The 25,499-nt window shown below is 42.7% G+C and overlaps 2 protein-coding genes across 3 annotated transcripts in view; both read left to right on the forward strand.

Moving 5' to 3' along the window:
- Positions 1 to 1,190: 1,190 nt before the first annotated feature.
- The window catches only part of FBXO9 (F-box protein 9), a 50,316-nt gene continuing 26,007 nt past the window's right edge, over positions 1,191 to 25,499 (forward strand). The window contains exons 1-4 of one of the 2 annotated variants that reach the window (XM_005300222.5): positions 1,191 to 1,571; positions 13,818 to 13,895; positions 16,381 to 16,530; positions 19,196 to 19,253. In XM_005300222.5, the coding sequence (XP_005300279.2) occupies positions 1,569 to 1,571; positions 13,818 to 13,895; positions 16,381 to 16,530; positions 19,196 to 19,253 (289 nt within the window). In that variant the 5' untranslated portion in view covers positions 1,191 to 1,568. The remainder of the gene's footprint in view (positions 1,572 to 13,817; positions 13,896 to 16,380; positions 16,531 to 19,195; positions 19,254 to 25,499) is intronic. The other variant, XM_005300223.5, reaches the window with a different exon arrangement.
- LOC135982221 (myb/SANT-like DNA-binding domain-containing protein 1) lies at positions 5,988 to 10,051 on the forward strand. Its single transcript, XM_065587801.1, has 2 exons — positions 5,988 to 8,504; positions 9,495 to 10,051. Exons 1-2 carry the CDS (start codon positions 7,730 to 7,732, stop codon positions 9,959 to 9,961), a joined length of 1,242 nt encoding a protein of 413 aa, XP_065443873.1. The 5' UTR covers positions 5,988 to 7,729; the 3' UTR covers positions 9,962 to 10,051.

The following is a 25,499-nucleotide window of genomic DNA, read 5'->3' on the forward strand; positions in this document are numbered from 1 at the left end:
TGGAGTTTTGCTGTTGACTTAGAGGGAAGCAGGATAGGATTCTGAGTCAGAGCTAAAGACAAGACTTCCTGTTTTGCCAGCCCTAGTAATGATATAATTAGGTCATTTGGGTTTCAAAGAATTTCCATTGTAAGAAGCAAACTTTTCCCTAAGATGCATTGGTGCAACAAAGGGCAAAATTTAGTCCTAGAACCCTGGATCCTGTTTAAGTCAATGGGAGTTTTGCAATCAATTGCAATTGAAGGATGATCAGGTTCTAAATTCATATTTTCACTTGCTCATAACTTTTTATAACATTTTCCTTTAAAGTGGAAACTTCTCATTCTTATTCTCAGACCACAAATGAAACGGGTTTGGGAGACGTGTGTGTGTAGTGTTTATGCTTGTGTGGTGAACGGATAGTCAATTCTACCTCCCTAAGATTCCCTATGCTACTTAAAGTGGAAGTCCACAAGTCTGCTTGGCCACGATCCTGCATCAGACTCTATTAGAAAACACAGACTCCTGCTCCTGTGCACAATTCAAGAGGAGTTCACATGATCCAGATGTCTGGGCTATCTTATACCAATTTAGGAGTGGGATCCTACACTGTTGAGTAGCATTGTCAGACAGATGCCTATTTCATCCCAGAGATGGCTGCATGTCGGTGGTGGGTGACGCGATTCATATACAATTATAAAGTTTGTTATATCCGTTGGATTCGACTGGTTGAAAATGGTGCTGTATTACTAGGCTATTATACATTATTCTTTGGTCCACACTGAGTAATTCTACGTATGGTCTTCAACAATGCCTGGGTCTGATCTTTGGGCAGGCAGATAATGCACCAGGCTAGCCCCAGCAGAAACACACTGTCATTACAACGTGGATCAGCTAACAGCAACCCCCATCCTTAGCGCCCTACCTGCAGGAGTACATACAACCCGCAGGAACTACAGGTCCCAGCAGCCACTGCTCCCATCTCTAGTTGAATAGCCCATGGGAGACTAAAAGAACAGGAGTACTTGTGGCACCTTATGCTCTAATAAATTTGTTAGTCTCTAAGGTGCCACAACTACTCCTGTTCTTTTTGCGGATACAGACTAACACGGCTGCTACTCTGAAACATGTCTGTGCTTCCTTTCCATTTGATTGGCCTGTTAAAAACAATTTAATTCCCAGAATGCAATGCTTCTCCTCGAGCGGAGTACAGAGACTACATTGCCCAGGAGGCAACGCTCCACCTTGAGCCAAGCGGGGAACCAGGCGGAATGGTGTATTGCATGCTGGGACTTGCAGTCCTCACGGCCGACGCTCCGTAGTTAAACGGCCCGTGCGTCGGGAGGGCGACGCTCTGTCCTTTCTCTCAGTGCTCGTGGGGGTCTGTCTGGGCCAGGGTCTCGGCTGCTCCCGGTCCTCCTGCCCCTCACTCTCCGGGAAGATGGCTGCCGTACGCAGGGCTCGCAGTTACTCCCGCTGCGTGGTGCGCTTCTCCGACCGAGAACTCTGCTAAGTCACCCTGTGGGGACGAGACACGGACCGAGCACGGGGCAAGGACCCCCGGACAGCGCCGCCTGACCGACCGCAGCATGGTGAGCAGCGCCCGGCCCGGCCGTGCCTGCTCCCTGCGGCTGCTGCAGTGCGGGCCCTGGGGCGGGAGGGGGCTGGGGGCAGGGCGCGGGCCCGAGGCGGCTGCTGTCATTGGCTGCCGGAGGGGAGGGGGCGTCCCTGGCAACCGTCAACGGTGGGTGTGCGGGTGTTTACCGCTGGAAGCCCGGCCCTGCTCTCCGCTCCGCTGGGGACCTTCTCCGCGCCGGTGTGGGCCGGGCCCTGCCTTCTCCTGGGGCCGTAACCCCGTGTGTGTGTCTCGGGGGCTAGCGCTGCACTGACCTCGCCCCTCAGCTCCTGGCCCTTGTGGGGTGTGTCCTGGCAGACGAGCTGCCTGGGACCAGACGCACCTGGAGGGGGGAGATCCCAGTGCGAGGTACTGGAGGATAGTGGTGTCGTGGCACCACGTTGTGCCCCAGGACAGCAGTGTGGCATCAGGCTGTTGCGCCTGCCACAAGGCAGCAGAGGAGGGGCCCTGCAAGCCCCGTTTGAAGCAGGCTAGCCCCTGTCCCCCCCACTCATTAGAATTATACGTGGATGTGTACATGACCATATCAATAAAACATTACAGAGACTTTGAAGGCTCAGGGCTGTTTTGAAGAGCCTAGTAGGCCAGGCTTCTCTGCTTGGTGGAGCATTTGCTGCAGAGGTCAAGCCTGCTGGTGGCTTTGTACAAAGCAGTAGATAAAGGGACTGTTGTCCTGAGGGCTGCACCTCCCTGTGAATTTTTAAAACATCAATCATCAGATTATCTAGACACACCTCTACTTTGTACTGATGGTAGCAATCAAAAGATCTCAAAACACTTTACCCCAGCCACTAAGCTTTTATGTTTCTGCAGAACAAAGAAGATTATTTCCCTTTAAGTGGAAACAGATGGATAAGGTTTTATTGTCTTACACTGCTAAAAAGAACCCAAGCACCTGGCTTTTAGTTCTGTGCTTTAACCTCATCTTTGGGTGACTACAGTCTACATGAACTTGTGCACATTTCCCATGTGCTTTTCAGCTGGGCATAGTATAGATGCCCTTTGGCTGGATCCGATCTGAGGTCTAGGTGTTTTTGACTGACATCCAAGGAGAGAAAAATATTAGTGCATAACATATCTTATCTGTAAGGAAATATCCTGTGAAAAGTCCTTAATCTTCCCAGAGCTTTTTTGAAGCAGACCTGAATTATAATGCTCATTAGATACATGGAGAAAGGTAAAAATATTAACCAGAGGAAATAATAGGGCAAGGTCAAAGTCAAAGACTTTCTTGGTTCTAAGTCTGTAACATTATAGGTGGAGGAAAAACTTTCTGCCTGTTCTGGTTTGAAGATTAATGATGTCATTTTTGCCTAAAGTCTGTGTAAACCCAAATATGGTATGTTAGCTATGGAAAGATGTGAAGGGTGATTTGTTTTAGAGTAGTTGAGCACATTAACACTTACTCAGGAAGGGAGGCTTACTTTGCACTGTTAATACTGGTTCTGTGAAGGTCTTTGTTCATACCTTGGCTACAATAAAACTTCAGTGGTGTTTCCTCAGTAATTGATAGGCTGCTATATTGTCTCAGAAATGCACTGTATAGTGCTGGTTTGCAGGACAGTGATAACCGAGCTCTGCAAATAACAAGTTTTTGAAATATGGCAACTTCTTTGTAAATAAACGTGAATTAAACTGACCCAGCTGTTTTTAGATTTTGACCTGTACAGCCAGTAACAAATTGACTATGTTTCCCTTTGTGACTGTTTATTTCAGTGTTAAGGGAAATGGAAGATTAATGTAAACTCTGTATGGCTTAGTTATTAGTGCATGTTAAAGTGATTAAAGGTGAAGATACCTTTAAAGCAGCAGGGTAAAGTCTTTCAATGGCTTTACTTTCTTGTTTGAGTTGTGATGTAGTAACTAAATATGTGATGATGTGAAGTTAGTAGGGGAAAGGTTGCTTCTGTAGAGAAGCAGAGTAACTTCTCTTGTCTTATTGGGTCAGTGTAAGTGTTAAGTGGCCTTTAAAAAACAGTATTTGAGTGAACTTCAGAAAAATACAGATCTTTACTCATTACACAAGTAATTGAACTTTCAAATCAGGAGGAGAAACTTAAATTTACGAATTAGAAGTGAGTTGTGTTTGAGCTTTGTACTGAGTACAGACAAATGGGAGACCAATGGAATTCAGAACTCACAGTTTATAACGGCAGCTTGAAGGCTCAGCAGTTCTGACAGTTGGTTTTGGGCAGGACCTTGAAGTTCAGAGTGGCAGTCTTGCTTGCTTGGATTGAAGATGAGCAATTAGTTATAGGACTCTCCTGTAAGGACTTCCTTAACAGCATTGAATTTCACTCTGGAAGGCTACTGGCCAGAGAGGGGATCGGCAACCTTTCAGAAGTGGTGTGCCAAGTCTTCATTTATTCACTAATTTAAGGTTTTGCGTGCCAGTAATACATTTTAATGTTTTTAGAAGGTCTCTTTATGTCTATAATATATAACTAAACTATTGTTGAATGTAAAGTAGATAAGGTTTTTAAAATGTTTAAGAAGCTTCATTTAAAATTAAATTAAAATGCAGAGTCCCCCGGACCGGTGGCCAGGACCCGACCAGTGAGTGCCACTGAAAATCAGCTCGCGTGCTGCCTTTGGCATGCGTGCCATAGGTTGCCTACCCCTGGGCCAGAGTAAAGTCTTAGTGGCAAAGCGAGGAGTTGTGTTCTTGGCACAAAGGAGCGTGAAAGTACAGTTGGCTCAGACACAAGCTTGGAGGAAAAATCATGATTCCACCAAAGACATCTTGTAGTAGGTTACTTAAAACAGATTAGATCTAAAGTTGGGTATTTTGTTCCAGACAATTGTCAATTAAGATTTAAAAGTTCACCACTTTGTCTAGTTAAACAGGTGGTTACTTGTTAAGTTTTATTGGGATCATGCCCTCACTTCCTAGAAGATATCAGGGTTTGTTGGGTTTACAGAACATGATTAGATACTGAAATGCTACAGTGATAGGGGCACTGTAGTCCAGTACACAATGTCTACCAGGAAGTAAGGGCAGAGTCCCATTATAATCCAAATTTAAGAAGCAATGTTGCCAGCAGAGTGAAACATGCATTCTAAGATGAATGTCTGGTTCAAACTAGGGTTTTATATTTTGACTGTTTTGGATAACCTGATGACTAGTACAGGAAGCAACATTAAGAAATTCAGAAGAAGTGCAGTTTTAAGTTCAGATCACAGACTGCAGAAATAGATGTAGATCTACTCATTCTGCCATGCTGCAGGTTGTGTGGTCTGCTATGCGAATCCTGAAAGATATCAGCAATCCTGGGACAAATCATTCAAATATTGATAAAATCAATGCATATATGGATAACAAGCTAGCCCAGCTAACTTGTAGTAATTTGGGACAGAAGATACCCAAGTGGGACTCCAGAAAACATAAAGGATCTTCTGGCTGTCATTTCATCTGTTAGGTAAAACAAATATAGTCTTGGCATACTTCATTTAAGTGGAGCACAGCAATGTGATGTAATTTACTTATCATAGGACTTTCAGATGGAATAATCTGGTGATGCAAGTTCATGGAGTCCTGAATTTTTGCATTTGTACTGTGAAGGAAATTAAATCTATACTGAAGAAGCCTACAGTATTTCCTTTAGGGCTGTCGATTAAATTGCAATTAACTCACACTATTAACTAAAAAAATAATCCCAATTATTGCAGTTTTAAATCATAGTTACACAATAGAATATTAATTGAAATTTATTAAATATTTTTGGATGTTTTTCTACATTTTCAAATATATTGATTTCAATAACAGAATAAAGTGTACCTTGTTCACTTTATATAGTTTTGATTACAAATTTGCACTGTAAAAATGATAAAAAATATAGTATTTTTCAATTCACCTCATACAAGTACTATAGTGCGATCTCTATTGTGAAAGTGCAACTTACAAATCTTTTTTGTTACATAACTGCAATCAAAAAATAAAACAATTTAAAACTTCAGAGCCTACAATTCCACTCAGTCCTACGTCTTGTTCAGCCAATCGCTAATGGAATGATGGCCGAAGCATGAAGGGGCATACGCATTTGTAGCATATCTGGCGCGTAAATACCTTGCAACGCTGGCTATAAAAGTTCCATGCGAATGCCTGTTCTCTGTTTCAGGTGCCATTGTAAAGAAGAAGTGGGCAGCATTATCTCCTGCAAATGTAAACAAACTTCAGAGGGGTAGCCGTGTTTGTTGTTTTTTTACAGATCCAGACTGAGTGTCCTGTGGCACCTTATAGACTAACAGATGTATTGGAGCATAAGCTTTTGTGGGTGAATACCCACTTCGTCCGACGCACGTAGAACTGCTGAGAATCCCATTAATAAGTACAAAAATGTAATGCTAGGTCTCTTTGGCATGACAGAGAATTCTAGCAACATCTAGGAGAAACCTACTGTGCAACTAAAAAATGCTGAATTCTACATCTCCCCCCTCCCCCAAAATCAGTTTAAAACTCAAGCTAAAAGGTGAATTTGCATCCTATCAAACAGGCTTTTGCAGAACTATAAATTTAAACAGCCCTTGTAATCCCTCCAATCTTAAATCAGAGTAGAGTACAACTTCTGGGATACTTCACCTGCAACAGCAGCTTTTAGACACGACCAAATCTGCTGCTTTCTCAGGCAGTCAGACTGATCACTGAGTGACAAGTCTGTTTGTGTGCTGTTGCTACATGATTTGTAGCAATTTGTCATACTGGTATTCAAACTTAAGCAAGACAGAAGTTTTAGGATAGCTTGTTTACAAGCTAAGTGCACTTTAAAATAGGTTTTGATCCTTTGTTGAATGGGCAACTACTTAAAGCAGTTGTATATTTTTAGTCCTCTGTTCTAGAATTGGCCCTCTTTGGGAGTGGGGTCTGTTTAGCTTTGTTCAAGTTAACATGTATGCCAGTCCTGTTGAACTAGATTCATGCTCCTTAAATATAAATTTGTATAAAAGACTCATTTTAAAGTTATGGGCAGCTCCAGTTTCTTTTTATCATCAGCAAAGGTTGTAAATCTATATTAAACATTATCTTCCAAGTTCTCAAGTTGTCTACACACGTGAGGCTGTTATAGTTTATATCTTATAATTCTAAGCAATAGTCTCCTTTTAATGTGCAGTATACAAAAAATATTCAAACTACTGTCTAAAAAAGATTAACTGCTATATTTAAAAAAACCCCAAACACGTGTTTAACTCTAAGGGCATTTTAAAATGGCACTGTGTTCATGAAGCACAAGGTGCACTTCATGTTTCTTTTGGCTCTGTTTGTATGCTTTGATTTAATAAAGATCCATGCACTTAATTCAGTAATAGTGAACAGAATATTTACATAAAGCTTTACTACAAAGGTCTGCATGATGGCACAAACTTTCAGCCTAGAAAAAAGTAAGACTAGACTGAAAACTTTGTTTGCATAAGTTTGTCTAGATCGGGGGACACTACCATAACTCTTCCAAAATCCTAGATGAGCGTGTAAAAGACTGTAAAGTTTCTATTTTGATTAGCTGTGTTTAAATACCCCACCCTCCGCAAATCAACTTACATGGTGAATACCAGTACTTAAACAAAATTGACTCTTGAAAGGTTTGCAACCTTTTAAAATTATTCTTAGTATGGATACTCCTATCTGTTTCCAGTAAGAAGGTCAGCCAACAAGATCAGATATGGCTCTTAAGATATATTTAAAGTTGAGACTTAGTTAAAACATGACAGTTTCTCCTCTCTTGCAGTCGTAAGGGCCTAAAAGAAATAAATAGTATTCCTTCTAAAATGCCATTATTGACCAAACAAATAGCCACTTCATCTCACGATGTTAGCTACAATATGAACAAGACGACAGTAGGTAGAGTAAACACTAAATTTTCAGTGTTCTGATTCCAGCAGGAGCTCTTTTCTTTCCCTGTCTAAATATTCCAGTGAGTATCATAGTAACTTTGGCCTGGTCTACACTAGCAGGTTATGTCGAATTTAGCAGCGCTAAATCGAATTAACTCTGCACCCGTCCACACAACAAAGCTATTTAGTTCGACATCGAGGTCTCCTAAATTCGACTTCTGTACTCCTCACCAACGAGGGGAGTAGCGCTAAATTCGACATGGCCATGTCGAATTAGGCTAGGTGTGGATGGAAATCGACGCTAATAGCTCCGGGAGCTATCCCACAGTGCACCACTCTGACTCTCTGGACAGCAGTCAGAGCTCAGATGCTCTGACCAGCCCTCAGGAAAAGCCCCGGGAAAATTTGAATTCCTTTTCCTGTCTGGGCAGTTTGAATCTCATTTCCTGTTTGGACATCGTGGTGAGCTCAGCAGCACTGGCAACGATGCAGAGCTCTCCAGCAGAGATGGCCATGCAATCTCAGAATAGAAAGAGGGCCCCGGCATGGACTGATCGGGAAGTCTGGGATCTGATCGCTGTGTGGGGCGATGAGTCCGTGCTTTCGGAGCTGCGATCGAAAAGACGGAATGCAAAGATCTACGAGAAGATCTCCAAAGCCATGACAGAGAGAGGATACAGCCGGGATGCAACGCAGTGCCGCGTGAAAATCAAGGAGCTGAGACAAGGCTACCAGAAGACCAAAGAGGCAAACGGACGCTCCGGATCCCAGCCGCAGACATGCCGTTTCTACGAGGCACTGCATTCCATCCTAGGTGCGGCCGCCACCACTACCCCACCACTGACCGTGGACTCTGAGGATGGGATATTGTCCATGCCCGCTTCCTCTGAGATGGTAGTGGACGGGGAAGAAGAGGAAGGAGATGAGGAGGACGAGGCAGTCGACAGCGCTTACAACGCTGATTTCCCAGACAGCCAGGATCTCTTCATCACCCTCACAGAGATCCCGTACCAACCGTCCCCAGGCGTTAACCCGGACCCAGAATCAGGGGAAGGATCAGCCGGTAAGTGGTTTAAACATGTAAACATTTATTTATAAAAGAATATTAATATTAACTCTGGCTTTTTCATGATTAGATTGTCCTAGGCACTTAAAGTTCTAGTCTTTGGCAGTGCAACTGCTGCAAAAAAATCTAACAATGTCCGGTATATCTTGATCGGTTTGCCCTAGGTGCTGTACTGTTTAGCCCTTGCCAGTGCAGCTACAGTAAAATTCGGTCAATATATCCGGGGATAGAGCAGAAATCCTCATGGGACATCTCCATGAAGCTCTCCTGGAGGTAATTGGAAAGCCTTTGCATGAGGTCCGTGGGAGAGCGGCCTTGTTGTGTCCTCCATAGTATGAAACGTTTCCGCCCCAGGCTACCATCAAGTACTCCGGTATCATTGCCTTGCACAGTATGGCGGCATACGGCCCTGGTCTTTGGAGGTTTTCCCGAAGCATGCGTTCTTTGTCGCTGTCTGAAATACGCATCAGAGTGATGTCGCTCATGGTCACCTGCTTTGAATTAGGGGAATGTTAGTATTGGGACTGCTTCCCTGTTCCTTTACAGAACTGTAACCGCCGGTTTACAGCCATGCGGTGGAGGCGGGAGAGGGGCAGCATAGAGGGATCTTTCCCGGGGACAGCCGCGAGGGGGTGGGACAAGGGCAGAGTTCATGCTTGCCAGATTGCTGGCAGCAGGAACTGGCCAATGCTAGGAGCATTGCTTTGAACGTGAAAGTAGGGCAGTGCTATTATTAAAGATTTAAAATGCCACAAGTCTACGGCTTACCATGTCAGCCCACTACACAAATTCCGCTGTGCTGTTCCGATTCTGTGATCTGCACTGCAGGACCCCAGGGACTGAATGCGAAGGCCGAAAATTCGACCTTGTCCTGAGTGCGCATGTGATAGGTGCTGTGAATGGTCTTTTTCACAGAGAGACTATTTTCTTTGTTCACCCAAAAATTTATCTTTCTGAGGAATTCACTCCCTTTTTCCCATCCCACAGCTGTGGCTGTCTCCCGACCTACCCTGTCAGACTCCCAGAGGCCTTCGCAGATTAGGCGTAGACGTAAAAGGACACGGGACGACAGGTTCTCAGAACTTATGGGCTGCTCCCGAGCCGAGGCAACCCTGCAGAGTCAGTGGAGGGAGAACATGTCCCAATACCAGCGAGCACACAGCGAACGGGAGGAGAGGTGGCGGCAGGAAGACCAGCAGGCGACTCAAACACTGCTTGGACTAATGAGGGAGCAAACGGACACGCTCCGGTGCCTTGTGGATGTTCTGCAAGACCGGAGGCAGGAGGACAGAGCCCCGCTGCAGTCTATGTGTAACCACCGTCCCCCGCCACGAAGTCCCATACCCCCCTCACCGAAAGTACCAAGAAGGAGGGGCTGCAGAGCCCGTGAAAACTGTCACTCTACCCCTGCAGACTGCTCAAGTGGCAGGAGGCTGTCATTCCCCAAAATTTGATAAGTCCTTTCCTTCCCGCATCACCCAATCCCCCATCCCAGTTTCATCCCCTAACTGTCCATTTGCTAATAAAAAATAAGTTTCTCTTAATTGCTGTTTCCATCATATTTTTTTTTAGATGACAGTCTGTTTTAAGGGGGGGGAAAGGTGGTTGGTACAGACACAGGGGCAGGTTCAGCAGCAGGTCACACACACAGTGCAGTCACTAGGCACCCTGGTCAGTCTGGGAGGTGGTTTTCATTGTCTGTTGGGGGCGGGGGGCTATGAGATTTTTTGGCGGTGGCAGAGCGGTTACAGATCTTATGCAGCGGTCCTTATCCTGGATCACAGAGCCACGCAGCAGGGAATCTGTAACCGTCCTCCCCCTGCCACAAAGTCACATAGCCCCCACACACAGAGTCCCGAACAGGAGGGGTGGCAGGCTCCGTTCAAACAATCAGTCCGCCAGTGCGGACCACTGTAGAAGCAGGAGCCTGGCATTCCTCGAGTTTAGAAGCGTCCTTTGCATGAGTACACTACACCCGCTCCCCACCACAGTCTGCGTCCCAGTTTCAACACTTTACCGCGAAAACAGTAATAAATAAAACGTTGTTCATTAACAAATTTTCAGTGATTTTATTTTTAAACGTGGGTTGGAAGGGGGTGAACGGGGTATGAAACTGGAGAGGATTGTGAACAGTCACTGGGTAAAGAAACGGGGGCAGGTTCAGCTTCTCTGTAAACCAACAAAATTGTCACAGGTTACCCTGCTCACTCAGGAACCTAGCGTTCAAAGCCTCCCGGATGCACAGCGCGTCCCGCTGGGCTCTTCTAATCGCACTGCTGTCTGGCTGGGCGTAATCATCAGCAAGGCAATTTGCCTCAACCTCCCACCCCGCCATAAAGGTCTCCCCCTTGCTCTCACAGAGATTGTGGAGCACACAGCAAGCTGCAATAACAATGGGGATATTGGTTTCGCTGAGATCGGAGCGAGTCAATAAGCTTCTCCATCTCCCCTTGAGACGTCCAAAAGCACACTCCACCACCATTCTGCACTTGCTCAGACGGTAGTTGAAGAGTTCCTTTTCACTGTCCAGGGTGCCTGTATAGGGCTTCATGAGCCATGGCATTAGCGAGTAGGCTGGGTCCCCGAGGATCACTATAGGCATCTCGACATCCCCAACAGTTATTTTGTGGTCCGGGAAGTAAGCACCTTCCTGCAGCCGTCTAAACAGACCAGAGTTCCTGAAAACACGAGCGTCATGAACCTTGCCCTGCCATCCGACGTAGATGTTGGTAAAATGTCCCCTTTGGTCCACCAGTGCTTGCAGCACCATGGAAAAGTAGCCCTTTCGATTAATGTACTGGCTGGCCTGGTGGTCCGGTCCCAGGATAGGGATGTGAGTTCCATCTATGGCCCCACCGCAGTTTGGGAATCCCATCGCTGCGAAGCCATCTAGGATCACCTCCACGTTTCCCAGGGTCACTACCTTTGACAGCAGTACATCAACGATTGCCTTGGCTACTTGCATCACAACAACCCCCACGGTAGATTTGCCCACGCCAAAGTGGTTCGCGACTGACCGGTAGCTGTCTGGCGTGGCAAGTTTCCAGAGGGCTATGGCCACTCGCTTCTGGACAGTCAGGGCTGCTCGCATCCGGGTGTCCTTGCGCTTCAGGGCAGGGGACAGCAACTCAAAGTTCAAGGAAAGTTCCCTTCCGCATGCGAAAGTTTCTCAGCCACTGGGATTCATCCCAGACTTGCAGCACTATGCGGTCCCACCACTCAGTGCTTGTTTCACGTGCCCAGAATCGCCGTTCCACGGCATCAACATGACCCATTGCCACCATGATGTCCACGGCGCGGGGTCCCGTGCTTTGTGACAGGTCTGTGTCACTCTCAGACTTCATGTCCTCATCGCGCTGCCGTAGCCTCCTCGCCCGATTTCTCACCATCTGCCTCTGGAAAAGGTGGCTGATAAGGTGCGAGGTGTTGACAACGGCCATAACTGCAGCGATGGTCGCAGCGGGCTCCATGCTCGCAGTGCTGTGGCGTCCGCGATGTCACTCAGCAGAAAAGTGCGCGAACTGATTGCCCGCCGGCGCTTTCAGGGAGGGAGGGCGGTAGTGACGGTTGGATGACGACAGTTACCCAAAACCACCCTCGAAACATTTTTTCCCCCAGCAGGCATTAGGGGCTCGACCCAGAATTCCAATGGGCAGCGGGGACTGCAGGAACTGTGGGATAGCTGCCCACAGTGCACCGCTTCCAATGTCGACGCTTGCCCCGTTAGTGTGGACTCACACAGTCGGATTGCTGTCCTTAGTGTGGAAACACACGTTCGACTTTCTAATATCGATTCCACATATTCGATTTAAGTGACATCGAAGTACTCTCGTAGTGTAGACATACTCTTTGGGGCATTATCTTATCCTGTTGAATATTGTAGATAAAAACTATAGCTTCTGTCACTCAGATATTGAAACATCTTTAGTGTGTAACCCCCATAGCTTAGCTATCAGCTTCATACAGTAGAACCTCAGAGTTACAAATTGACCAGTCAACTACCACCTCATCTGGAACTGGAAGTACACAATCAGGCAGCAGCAGAGATAAAAACAAACAGATACAGTACTGTGTTAAATGTAAACTACTGAAAAATAAATGGAAAGCAGCATTTTTCTTCTGTGTAGTAAAGTTTCAAAGCTGTATTGACAATGTTCAGTTGTAAACTTTTGAAAGACCTGTAACGTTTTGTTCAGAGTTACAAACAACCTCCATGTCCGAGGTGTTCGTAACTGAGGTTCTACTGTAGTTATAGCATCACAATACCTCCAGCATTGCTGCTAGTACTATCTTAGAGTAAAACTAATTTAACCTGCTTAGTGACCACAGAAAATGTGTGACTGATATGCATCTTCATAACTAGCAGAATTCCTTTAGTGAACATTTTGCTTGCTGCAATAAGTCTTAAAGTATGTTGCTGTTAGTGTGACCATATATTATATTGGAATATTTACTATAGTTTTGAAGTACATATTGGTGTCAGTGTTTTATAGCTACATCGTGTTTGAAATCTGCTTAAGTCTTCCATCCAAGTGCTGAAGAATTCTACAAACTTTCTCAAACGTTAAAGGGCCAGATTTCAGTATAAGTAGGCCTAGTTCCATTGAGATCAGTAGAGCAACATCAGAGCTGTATTTAGTTCTAGCTTTTTCTGTTTGGGATGGTTGCTTCAAAGTGCAAACTGGTGCACTGTGGTGTTCATTTGCAGCCCAAACTGGAATAGCCCCAAGAGATATGTACTAGCTGCATTGATTAAGCTTCAGAGTTAATATTATTAATCACTTCACTGCTGAATGATGTACCAGTTATATGCAGCAAAGACATTGTGGCTGAAAATCCCCTTTAATATAGAAACTGCTTCTGTAACACACCTTTCAGCAACAAAAGTTTAAAGAAGTGGCACCATTACATTGAACTCTTGATTTTACCTGGGAGAAGGCAGTACAAGGTGCAGTCAATTGTCTAAAATGTTTTTATGAGTGAAATTTCAAAGTCCTCTTTTTATGGAGTTAAGTAACTCTACAATGTTTTCAATCCAAACATTGCAGCAATGCACTGATGCATGTAAAATGGCAAATGACATCTAGCTAGACTCTGCATTACCCAGTTTAAGTGAAATGCAAAATGCTTATTTCATTATCAGTTTCAACAGGTAATGCCACTAAACTTAATTTAGCCAAATATTAAGTTGATGTCAACAGGGACATTATTTTGAGGGGGAACATGTTTTTTTGTAATGAGTTTGTGCAGTTCGCACACAGAGTAATGTGTATACAGACTGCATATTCATGTCTAACTGTTCTCTATTAGGCAGGAGCTGAAGAAGATTGTCACTCTGATCTGATAAGAGCTGATGACAATGAAAGGCCTGGTGAAGCAAATCTTCAGGTATGTCTAAAGTTATGCTAATTTTGAAATGAAGTTCAGTTGGCATTTTCTTCCATAGTAGAAAGCGGATATGGTGCAGTTTAAGCAATCCCATAAGTAAAAGCACATTCTGCGATAGGATACTTTTTCCTATGGTACTTGTTTCCACATATTAATACAAAAAAAAAAAAAACTTGGCATTAAGGTTAAAATATACTTTCAAATATACACTGAAGGCAAACTTCAATGAGGGAAGTGTCATATAGTGACTTCACCTTTGTTTTATACCACATTACCCTCCCCATTTAAAAAAAACAAAAAACCCACCAACCAACCCCTACAAATTCAAGTTATAACCTTGATTCCATTTAGGGCTGTCAAGCGATTAAAAAAATTCATTGCACAGTTAAACAATACCATATATTAATTTTGATGTTTTCTACATTTTCAAATATATTGATTTAAATTAAAACACAGAATACAAAATGTACAGTGCTCACTTTATATTCATTTTTGATTACAAGTATTTGCACTGTAAACAACAAAAGAAATTGTATTTTCAATTCACCTAATATAAATACTGTAGTGCAATCTCCATGAAAATGGAACTTGCAAATGTCGAATTATGTACAAAAACTAACTGCATTCAAAAATAAAAATGTAAAACTTTAGAGCCTAGAAGTCCACTCAGTCCTACTTCAGCCAGTTGCTCAGACAAACAAGTTTGGTTACATTTGCAGGAGATAATGCTGCCTGCTTCTTGTTTAAAATGTCACCTGAAAGCGAGAACAGGCGTTCGCATAGGCGTCGCAAGAGATTTACTTGCCAGATGCGCTGAAGATACATATGTCCCTTCATTCTTCAGCCACCATTCCAGAGGATATGCATCCATGCTGATGATGGGTTCTACTCGATAATGATCGAAAGCAGAGTGGACCAATGCATATTCATTTTCATCATCTGAGTCACATGCCACCAGCAGAAGGTTGATTTTCTTTTTTGGTGGTTCAGGTTCTGTAGTTTCTGCATCTGAGTGCTGTACTTTTAAGACTTCTGAAAGTACGCTCCACACCTCATCCCTCTCAGATTTTGGAAGGCACTTCAGATTCTTAAACCTTGGGTCGAGTGCTGTAGCTATTTTTAGAAATCTCAAATTGGTATCTTCTTTGCATTTTGTCAAATCTGCAATGACAGTGTTTGTAAATCAAACAACATGTGCTGGCTCATCATCCAAGACTGCTATAACATGAAACATATAGCAGAATGCGGTTAAAACAGAGCAGGGGACATACAGTTGTCCCCCAAGAAGTTCAGTCACAAACTTAATGAATGCACTTTTTTTTTAAATGAACATCATCAGTATGGAAGCATGTCCTCCGGAATGGTGGCTGAAGCATGAAGCGGCATACGAATGTTTAGCATATCTGGCACGTAAATACCTTGCAACGCCGGCTACAAATAAGTGCCATATGAACTCCTGTTCTCACTTTCAGGTGATATTGTAGTATCTCCCGTAAATGTAAACAAACTTGGTTGTCTTCGTGATTGGCTGAACAAGAGGTAGGACTGAGTGGACTCGTAGGCTCTAAAGTTTTACATTGTTTTGTTTTTGAGTGCAGTTATGTAACCAAAAGAAAAAAGGGGCTACATTTGTAAGTTACACCTTCACGATAAAGATTGCACTACAGTTCTTGTATGAGGTGAATTCAAAAATACTATTTTTTATCATTTTTACAGAGCAAATATTTGTAATCAAAAATATAAAGTAAGCATGTCACTTTGTATTCTGTGTTGTAATAGAAATCAATATATTTGAAAATGTAGAAAAACATCCAAAAATATTTAATAAATTTCAGTTGGTATTCTATTGTTTAACAGTGCGATTAATCGTGATTAATTTTTTGAGTTAATCACATGGGTTAACTGCGATTAATCGACAGCCCTAATTGTAATCAAAGCTAGTTTACAATAATATATTCACAAGTGTAATAAACCAATTTTGCTATATAAAATTGAAATTAATTTAAAACATTGAGCTGACATTTTCTTAAATTATAGATGAATGAGAAGTAGACTTATTCTAACATTCAGAAAGATGACAGTGAGATTATTTCTATGAATTTAGGCCAGTATTAACTATATCATAATCACTTCTTGCAACAACCCAAATTTTCTTCTGTATACTGAATCATCCAAACAGAAGTAATTGCATTGTTGGAACTAAATTGTCCATAAGCCATAGCATTTCCTTGTGTGATTTTTCTGGTAATTCCACTGTAAGTGAAGCTAGAGGAAATGCCAATTCTAATCTGAACCAGAGTTTGCTAAATAAAGTCCCTATATTTACCCTTGTATAGCTAGTATTGTATGTGTAACGTATATTCAAAGTTCTTATTTGTAGACTGAACCTGTAGAGACTATGTAATCTCTTGTACAGGAGATGTACTGTCTGCCCAGAAGATGCTAAATCAGAGCCTATTAGGAGTTAATGTTTCTGAATTTTTAGGCAGAGCTCCAGATGTTTCGAGCTCGGTGGATTTTTGAACTTGCCCCAGGCATGAGTTCTGGTGGTTTGGAAACTGTGCCACGTGCAAGAGGCCCTGGAGTAAAGGCTATAGATACCAAAGGAAAGCAGGAGCTAGCAAAAGAGGAGAAGGTAGGAAAAAGATCACTTATTTTACTAATGGGCTGTCTTTGTTAGCATTCCATTAGCTTTTAACATTGAATGTTTAGTTTCTGGTTAAACCTGAAAAAGATCAGGCAGATAATTTCCTCTCTGTATGCTAGATTCACAAAGGGATGGTGTGGTGCCTAAGTTTTAGGAGCCTAGAAATTTGGGATTCACAAACTCTGAGTTAGGTGGTCAAGCTCCCTATAGGGGAGTGCATAGGGGAGATAGGTACCTAAGACTACGTAGAGTACAAGCACTTCACGTGTAGCCACTTGCTACAGCGAAAGGCAGGCTGCATCCACACTTGGAACTGTGGTGTGAGCTATATGCTTCAGTGAAGGACTGTGGCAGAGGGGAGCTATTGGAGTCTTTTAGTGCAGTAGGGAAAGCCTCTGGCAGTGGGACACTACACTGCTAAAAATAGCATTGTAGATGTGGGAGGCACTACTCAGGTCTGTAGAGAGCTCTCATAGGTTACATACCTGGAGAGGGGATGGGGTTCAGGTGTGAAGGGCATTCTCCTCACATAAACTGTACTCAGTCTACAGTGCTGTTTATACTCATGCTAGCTGGGTGTGTGGTGTCTGTACTCTGCGGTAAGTGTAGTTATACGCTAAGAATGGGATTTCCAAAAGTCAGCACATTGAGTGAGGCGCTGCCTTAGCTAACCATTGGGAGATGCCAAGGACAGGGTGTGTCCTAAGCCTCACTCCTTCCAAGGAGTCAGGGTCTTAAGTCTGGGCTGCAGGAATGTGCTGTTTCCTGCTTGGGATTCTCTGCTGTGAAGCCTCTCCTGCATATATAAATATAAAAAAGAGAGAGAATGAATGAGTGACTATAGTTTGGTGGTTTGGGTTCTCACCTGGAAGGAGGGAGACCCAGGTTCTAGTACCTTTGCTCCAATGACTAGTTATACAAAGTGCAACAGCTTTATCAGGAGAGACTGAGGGCATTTTCTTCCTTCAGCCTGAGGGGAGAATTGAAACCAGGTCTCCCACATTCTGGGTGAGTGCTTTAACCACCAAAGCTATAAGGTGGGCACTATTGCTACCACCTCCTCTCTGGCCAGATTTTGAATGGGCCCAAATCTGGTAGGTGAATTCCAAGTTCAGCCTACTGGATTGGGCCCTGCAGATGAGAAAGACAGAAGAACTCCTATATTCCCCTCCTTTGTGGATTTTGCTGGGGTTTAGGTGTCCATATGCTTAGTGAGACAGCAGTATGCGTGCACAGAGGCAGAAACTGAGGCGCCCAGAGGACTTTTACTACCAAAATGTAGGGCCAGTTTAGTCACTTACAGGGTTAGGTGGTAGCTGAGCAGGGGTTTTGTGAATGCCAGTGGTGCCAAACTGTTGAAGTTGGGCACATAAGTCCCTTTGTGAATCTAGCCCTGTGTTCCTTACCTTTTGCCACCTTCCCTCAAAATCCTATCCCCTTTTCCTCCTCCTTCTCATGCGTGGCTTTGCCTCCTTCACCAAATAGATGTATTGTGAAGTGATAGTGGCCTACCTCCTTTAACAGTGGGTGTTATATAGGTGAGTTCCAGTTGAATGAAGTCAGAGGTAAAATGACATGAAGTTTGTCAATCATATCTTCTTGTAATGGATATGTACAAACACTAAGAAAGCTAAAGATCTTCTGAACTAGGTCTATCACTAATGTGTTCTGGTTAAGTTCAGCTGGCATTTTCTCTCCCAGTTAAAGAAAAGGAAATAAGAGCCCTCCTGCCTTCCTTCCCCTGTGTCTCCTGACTTCTTGCACACATTTCCATTTTTGCTCTGGCTAGTCACCTGCATTTGTGAAAGTTCTTTCCAAGCATAGTGTAGCAGTATGGCCCCCACAATACTCTTGACTTTTTGGATCACTTAGTACTCTTTTGCAGGTCCCACTGTTCTTTATTGTTGCAGACTGGATTTGTAATTGATGTGCTTTTGCTCTTGTAGGTCAACTCTGTGGATTTGACTCTAATATCAGCCAGATGCTTTCTGTCTCACTCCCTGAGCTTTGCTTTCACAAGTGCTTTGCACGACACTTCCAGAATTGGCCTGGACTTTTTAAAAAAAAAAAAAAAAAAAAAAAAACTGAGTTAGAGCCAACGTGTGTCTAGGCAAAAGTGAGATACTTTACATAAGTTGAAGATTGTCACTCCCGTGCCAATTTTGGTGACATGAACAAATTATCAATCCTTCTTTGCAAAGTAATAAAACTTTAGAAAGCTTGTTCATTCCTGAGATAAGCTATCATTTGAATGGTAAGTTAAATATGGCACAGTTAGACTCCTTTTAAAACAAAAAGGAATTATTAGTTTATAAACCTATTTTCATAGGTTTCTAATGTGAGTGCTATTTCAACCATGGTTATAGTGGTGCTAGAAGTTATGCAATTCCTTATTTATAAGGGCTTAATGCCCTGATTTAATTAAAACTGGTGTAAGCAAGATTTAGGATCAGGCTCTGCGTTGGCTCAGAAATTCAGTTATTGTTAGTAGAACCTGAACGTCACTTCCGTGTTATTATATGCAATTGTGCTTTTACTGTTCTCCTTACCACCTCATAGTATAGAGTTATCAACTTGGATGAAAATTCTGGTAACTGGATTTACGTGGATGCTTGTAACAATTTTTTTTAAATGTTCTGTGTAATTTGTACAGGCAAGAGAATTGTTCCTGAAGGCTGTGGAACAAGAACAAAATGGGGCTCTTTATGAAGGTAACATGCAATTCTGAGATTACAAATCTAGTGCCTAGAAAAGTACTATACGGTTGATCAGGAGCCACTTTTTATTAGTTGCTACTGAAATAGTGAGAGCTGTGCACTCCTAATTAATAACTGGAGAATTATAAGTAGCAATTTGAGAACTGGAGTCCTTGGGTCACTCAAGCACTCCCAAGACTAAACTAACCTAAGAAAGAACAGACAGCTATGCTAAAGAAGCTCATTATTATAGTTAAGATTAAGCAAAATTATGAATCCAAGGCAGACTAAAAACACTAAGTCTCTCCCAGTCTTTTGGCAAGGAAATGTTTTACCCTCTTTAGCAGTATCTACACAAGTTTCAGTAGACTGAAATTTGTCTGGAGCAGTTTTTCCAGGGCCCTGGATAGTTTCTTTAATAGGAAAGCTCATATCAATTATTTTCTTTGCTGTGCAGTTACACCTTCAGTTTAACTAAACTAGCTTCTGTATTTTTAAAACAAACTGATGTCACATTTAACATGTTCACAGCTTTCTAGTAGATGCCTTCTTAGAAGTGTTAAATGGTTGACACTTAAATCTGGTCATCTTTAATTTGTCAGGTTTGCCCCCAAAATTGAAAATTCCCATGTAATGAAAGATTAAAGGCCACCTTTAGACAGCCTTCCTTCCTGTTTCTGCCCCTATTGGCACAGTTCTGGAAATGGAGGTTCAGAATAGTTGGAGGGAAAAAGAGCTGTACCTAAGCCCCAATTAAACAAGGTACTTAATCATGTGCCTGTCTTTAAACACATGGATAATCCCACTGTAATCAGTGGAGCTACTCATACCTAAAGGTAAGCACCTGATTAAGTACCTTGTTCAACTAGGGTGTCAGAACTTGCATCAGGGATCCCTACATTATGGGTCACCACTTCTGAGATCATGCAGTGGCTTGGGGCAAAAGGACCTCAGAGGTGGCAAGATACTAAATAACTTTTTTGCAATAAGTGTTACTTAGTTTAAAGGATAAACCCTTAGGGCTTGAACACATGAGCACTTATTTTGGTATAACTTAAGTTGCTCAGGGGAGTGAAAAAGCCACCCCTCCGAGCGACGTAACTTACATAGACTTAATCACCAGTGTGGACAGCGCTTCTCCCGCTGACATAGCTACTGCTGCTTGGGTAGGTGGAGTAATTCTGATGAGGAGAGAGTTTTCTCCCGTTGGCATAAAGCGTCTGCACTAGCAGCACTACAGCTACATCAGTACAGCTGCGCTGCAGTAGCGATTCTAGTGTAGACTAGCTCTTAGTGATGTCCTTTAAAGCCACAATATTACTATAATCTGAGAATTCCAATTAGCAATTTAGTCTAGTGCAGGATGAGTGAGTAGGAGACTGCTCAAGCCTCTGTTCCCAACAGTATTATAACCTATACTTTGTGTGCCTGAATTTACTCCTTAAACACAAAACAAACGAAAACAGTACAGGTCCTATTAAACTTCTTGCATTCTGCTGCATCTAAGCTGTGCATGCAGACAGCCTGTTAGCTGTAATTGAGACCCAAGGACACTGAACCTCACTTTACTGTTGCATCTGTATTTAATCTGTATAGGTAAATTCTGGCTAACAAGCAAATTAAAGATAGTTTCATGAAGGACAGCTAATTATTCTAATCATAGAACTGGAAGGGATCTTGAGAGGTCATCTAGTCTAGTTCCCTGCACTCGTGGCAGGACTAAGTATTATCTAGACCATTCCTGACAAGTGTTTGTCTAACCTGCTCTTAAATATCTCCAATGATGGAGACTCCACAACCTCCTTAGGCAGTTTATTCCAGTGCTTAACCCACCCCACCAGTTAGGAAGTTTTTCCTAATGTCCAACCTAAATCTCTCTGGCTGCAATTTAAGCCCGTTGCTTCTTGTCTTAGAAGAAGAGCACCGGGGGGGGAAAAAGGAAAAAGGAAAAAAAAAAAAAAAAAAAACAACCACCCTACAACCTGCTTTATGTTGACCCAGCAACTTTCAAGTCTTCGTACTTTGAGACAGAACTTCAGAACACAAAGTACACTAATTCATAATTACAGCACACACGGTCCTGAAGTTCAGAACATAAAGCCTTCAAAATTGTTACAGCATTTAAAAGTCCAATAACTCACTGAAAGATAAACTTGAGGCCTTGACAGAAGTCAGCAAGTGTTGATTTAAACTAAGTGTCACACACATCCCTTTGGCATGAGGCACATATTGCAGAAAGTTACATTTTCCTGTGCAACAAACATGGCTTCATAAGCTATTGCGCCTACAGTGATTACCACATTGAAAAGTGTATGTTATTAATATATTGCACTGTATTGGTGATGTGGTTGCCTAAATCTGAGCAATTGCTTTCAAAGCTTTGGAAAATTGACTAAAGAATTCCGTTTGAAGATTTAATCACTGTCTGGTGCTGCACAGCTTTCAGTCTTTGCAGTACTGGTACATTTGACTGTTTTGTTGGAGACTTCCTCTCTTGAAAAGCTGTATCAAGAAGTAGTTGAAGCTTTCCACCACATTCAAGGAGAATGGTTTATTGTAGACTTTACAGCTGCTATCATGGCAATGACAGGTGAGAACAGCTGATCAGAGAGCTCCAACTCATTGCAACTAATGCCAGGATGTCACCTTCTACACTGAACTGTTGCTACTAGTAGCACTTGTAAAGCAGTACCTGGACTTTCAGGAAGCTGTTGCAAATAGTGAATTTAGTTAAAAGCTGTCTAGTGAATTGACTTTTTGCATTGTTCTGATGACAGGTTCCTTTTACTGGAACCTTCTTAAACTTTCTCATTTAAATGAGGCAACTCATGAGGTAGAGTTTAGGTTTTCCTGTATAATAAAACACATGCTCCATCTTTGCTAACCTCCCCCCCCCCCCCCAAAACAACAACAACAACAACCACCACCAACTGTCATTATGTTGTTTGGCTACTTAGACTGAGCATTTGGGGACCAGTATTATCTTTAATCTCAATTATCAGTAATTGTTTTTGCCGATACCAGAGATGAAGTTATTGAAGGTGACAATTTAAGCATCTTTGGTAACCTAAACGAGCTGGACTCTTCTCTGGGAGCAGAATAGGAGTGTTCTCTCCCTGCATGAGAAGGTAGAAGTATTCACTAACACTTGTAAATTGGCCTTCTGGACACACAGAAGAAACTTGTGAACCTGAAACTTGAAGCCTGGTTTCAAACTTTGAAGGAACCGAGGAGTTGGTGAGAAACTATCAAATTCAGTCAGAATCTGAGTGAACCTCAGGCCCAGCAGTGGCACTACTAGCCTGGTACCCAAAGGATAAAGAGGTGGACCATCAACCCCTTTATTCAGAAGACAGTTTTATCAATGTTGAATGTGCCATTGCAGGATAGACTGACAGACCTGAGACTGGTTCCTGCACCTAATTGAAGAGGAATTTTGCACATTGACGGATTATCTGCTTTAGCTGCAGAAACCTTGAAAACTTTCCATCTTGTAACTCTAAGCGAGGTTTCCCTGTGGTGATCAAAAATAGTTGCTATCACCTGTGGTTAGATAACTCAGGTCAACCTCATGTGGAATCTCCCCTCAGAAAGACAAGCTCATGAGTTCTTAAAAGGGAGAGTATAAGTTTACTCTTCAGAACTTGAGAATTAGTAGTTGCAGTTGATTATTGTAACAATTTCTTCTGCATATAACAAGATGTGGGGGGATGGGAATAGTGAAACAATTTAACATGGAGGATGGTGCCTAGTGTTGAAAGTTCTGAGACCCCTGCATTAGAGAATTTACACTAGTGTAGGTGACTCAAGATAACTGCAGGGGGCTAGATTGCTCAGAAGCTTTGGGTACGTCTATACTTACCTTCGGGTTCGGCGGTAAGCAATCGACCTTCTGGGATCAATTTATTGCGTCTTGTCTAGACGCGATAAATCGATCCCGGAAGTGCTCGCCATCGACGCCGGTACTCATGCTCTGCGAGAGGAGTACGTGCAGTCGACGGGGGAGCCTGCCTGCCGCGTGTGGACCCGCGGTAAGTACCTTGTATTTCGAACTAAGGTACTTCGACTTCAGCTATGTTTTATTCACGTAGCTGAAGTTGTGTATCTTAGTTCAAACTGGGGGGGTTAGTGTGGACCAGCCCTTAGTAATAAGAATTAGAGCCATTCATAGAGTCAGTAACATCTTTTAAGTATCATCTGGTAACACAGTGAGACCACTAAACAGCTGCCAAATATCCAGGTAACATCTATCACAGATGAACTTTAACTTTCTGTAAGTGGGAGACTCTTTGCAAGTTAAGTTTTGCACATTAAAACCTATCAACCATGGTTTTAATTTGCTAAAGTGTACTCTGTTTTGACAGTTGTAATTGATTTTTGATTAGGCACTGTAGAATATTTTACCAGATGCTTAGAAAAGATACTTCACTACAGCATGCTAAAACCTTAACTAGTTTTGGTACTGATTAAGTACATAGATTACCCAGGTTGTACTATACCTGACAGTTCTAGCTATACAAAAAGATCAAGATTGAACTAGAGTGGATCACTTAGAACAGCAGACAGACAATCACCAGTCAGTGGAAGACTTGCTGGTAGGCTGGCTGGTGTTGGTTCACTTTGTAGTGTTTTTTTTTTAAACTACACACACTATATTACTTTTCCCATTAAGCAACTGCTGTATGGCTGCCACAAACATGTTATGATTGATAATGGGAGAAAAGATCTGTGCTATCATGACTAGAAGTATGCCTGAGACACACTAAGTGACCCATGCAATGTTAAAGGTTTCAGAATCCCTGCTCTAGGAATCTAGGTAAAGGGTGCGCTATACTGGCAGACAAACCTGAGACAGTGCTACATTTGCTGTGGATAAAAAGGTGTGTAGGCTATCAATTCAGTACCTCTTAAATTCTATTTTCTTCATTTTTTAGAAGAGTTCATGCTTTCCTCCCTACCTAATCAGTGACTTATGCAGGAATGAAGCCTTGCCCTGAGATAGCTTCAACTGACAGAAGATGCAGCAGCCTGTCTGCCTAGCATGCAGTGCTCTGCTGTCTCCACTCACATTGAATGGAGTCCAGTTAAAGATCTGAGTACTAATATTCAAGACTCAGTCAACTGATACATGTTGATAATCAAATCAGATGAGATACTGCATTACACTAAGAAAGGGAAATTTTGGACAGTGCATTCCTTTTTAGAAGGCACGATGGCTCTGATTAAGGAAAGCACTTATGCATGTACTCAAATCCTTTGCTAACTAGTGGGGAGGTCCTGAAATGGGGCTTGTATGGGGTGACATATTGCCCTTGAAATGTTAAGAGTCCACTGCAGCTCTCAAAGTGTGTTTCAGATGTACTGAGGAGTTACTTTCTCATGGTATCAAGTATCAGAGGGGTAGCCGTGTTAGTCTGAATCTGTAAAAAGCAACAGAGGGTCTTGTGGCACCTTTAAGACTAACAGAGTCTGTTAGTCTTAAAGGTGCCACAAGACACTCTGTTGCTTTTCCCATGGTAGTGTAAAGTTGGTACAAAAGTGAAACCACCAAATAATTGATAAGAATCAACCATAAATCTAAGTTTTCCTTCTTTCCAACTTGGACACATCTGTGATGGGTTGAATCACAGAAACCCCCTTGGGAGCTGCCAACTGATGTGCCAAGACTACTACTATCCCTCCTTTCCCTGCCAGCTCGGGACCCCAGCACCCTGTCTTGCTGAGCCAGATACACCCGTCTGCTCCAACACAGACCCAGGGTCTGAATTACTTGCCCCAAAGCTGCAGACTTGACTGAAAGCAGCTAACAGAAGTGTTATCATCTTTAACACTCAGATGCCCAACTCCCAATGGGGCCTAAAACCCAAATAAATCAGTTTTACCCTGGATAACGCTTATACAGGGTAAACACAAATTATTCACTCTCTATAACACTGATAGAGAGATATGCACAGCTGTTTGCCCCCCCGGTATTAATACATACTCTGGGTTAATTAATAAGTAAAAAGTGATATTAAATACAGAAAGTAGGATTTAAGTGGTTCCAAGTAGTAAGATAGAACAAAGTGAATTACCAAGCAAAATAAAATAAAACATGCAAATCTAAACCTAATACAGTAATACAACTGAGTACAGATAATATCTTACCCTGAAAGATGTTTCTTTCACAGACTGAATGCCTTCCTAGTCTGGGCACAATCCTTTCCCCTGGTACAGCCCTTGTTCCAGCTCAGGTGGTAGCTAGGGGATTCCTCATAACGG

This window comes from Chrysemys picta, chromosome 3 (genome assembly GCF_011386835.1).
Source record: "Chrysemys picta bellii isolate R12L10 chromosome 3, ASM1138683v2, whole genome shotgun sequence".
Classification (NCBI taxonomy): domain Eukaryota; kingdom Metazoa; phylum Chordata; order Testudines; family Emydidae; genus Chrysemys; species Chrysemys picta.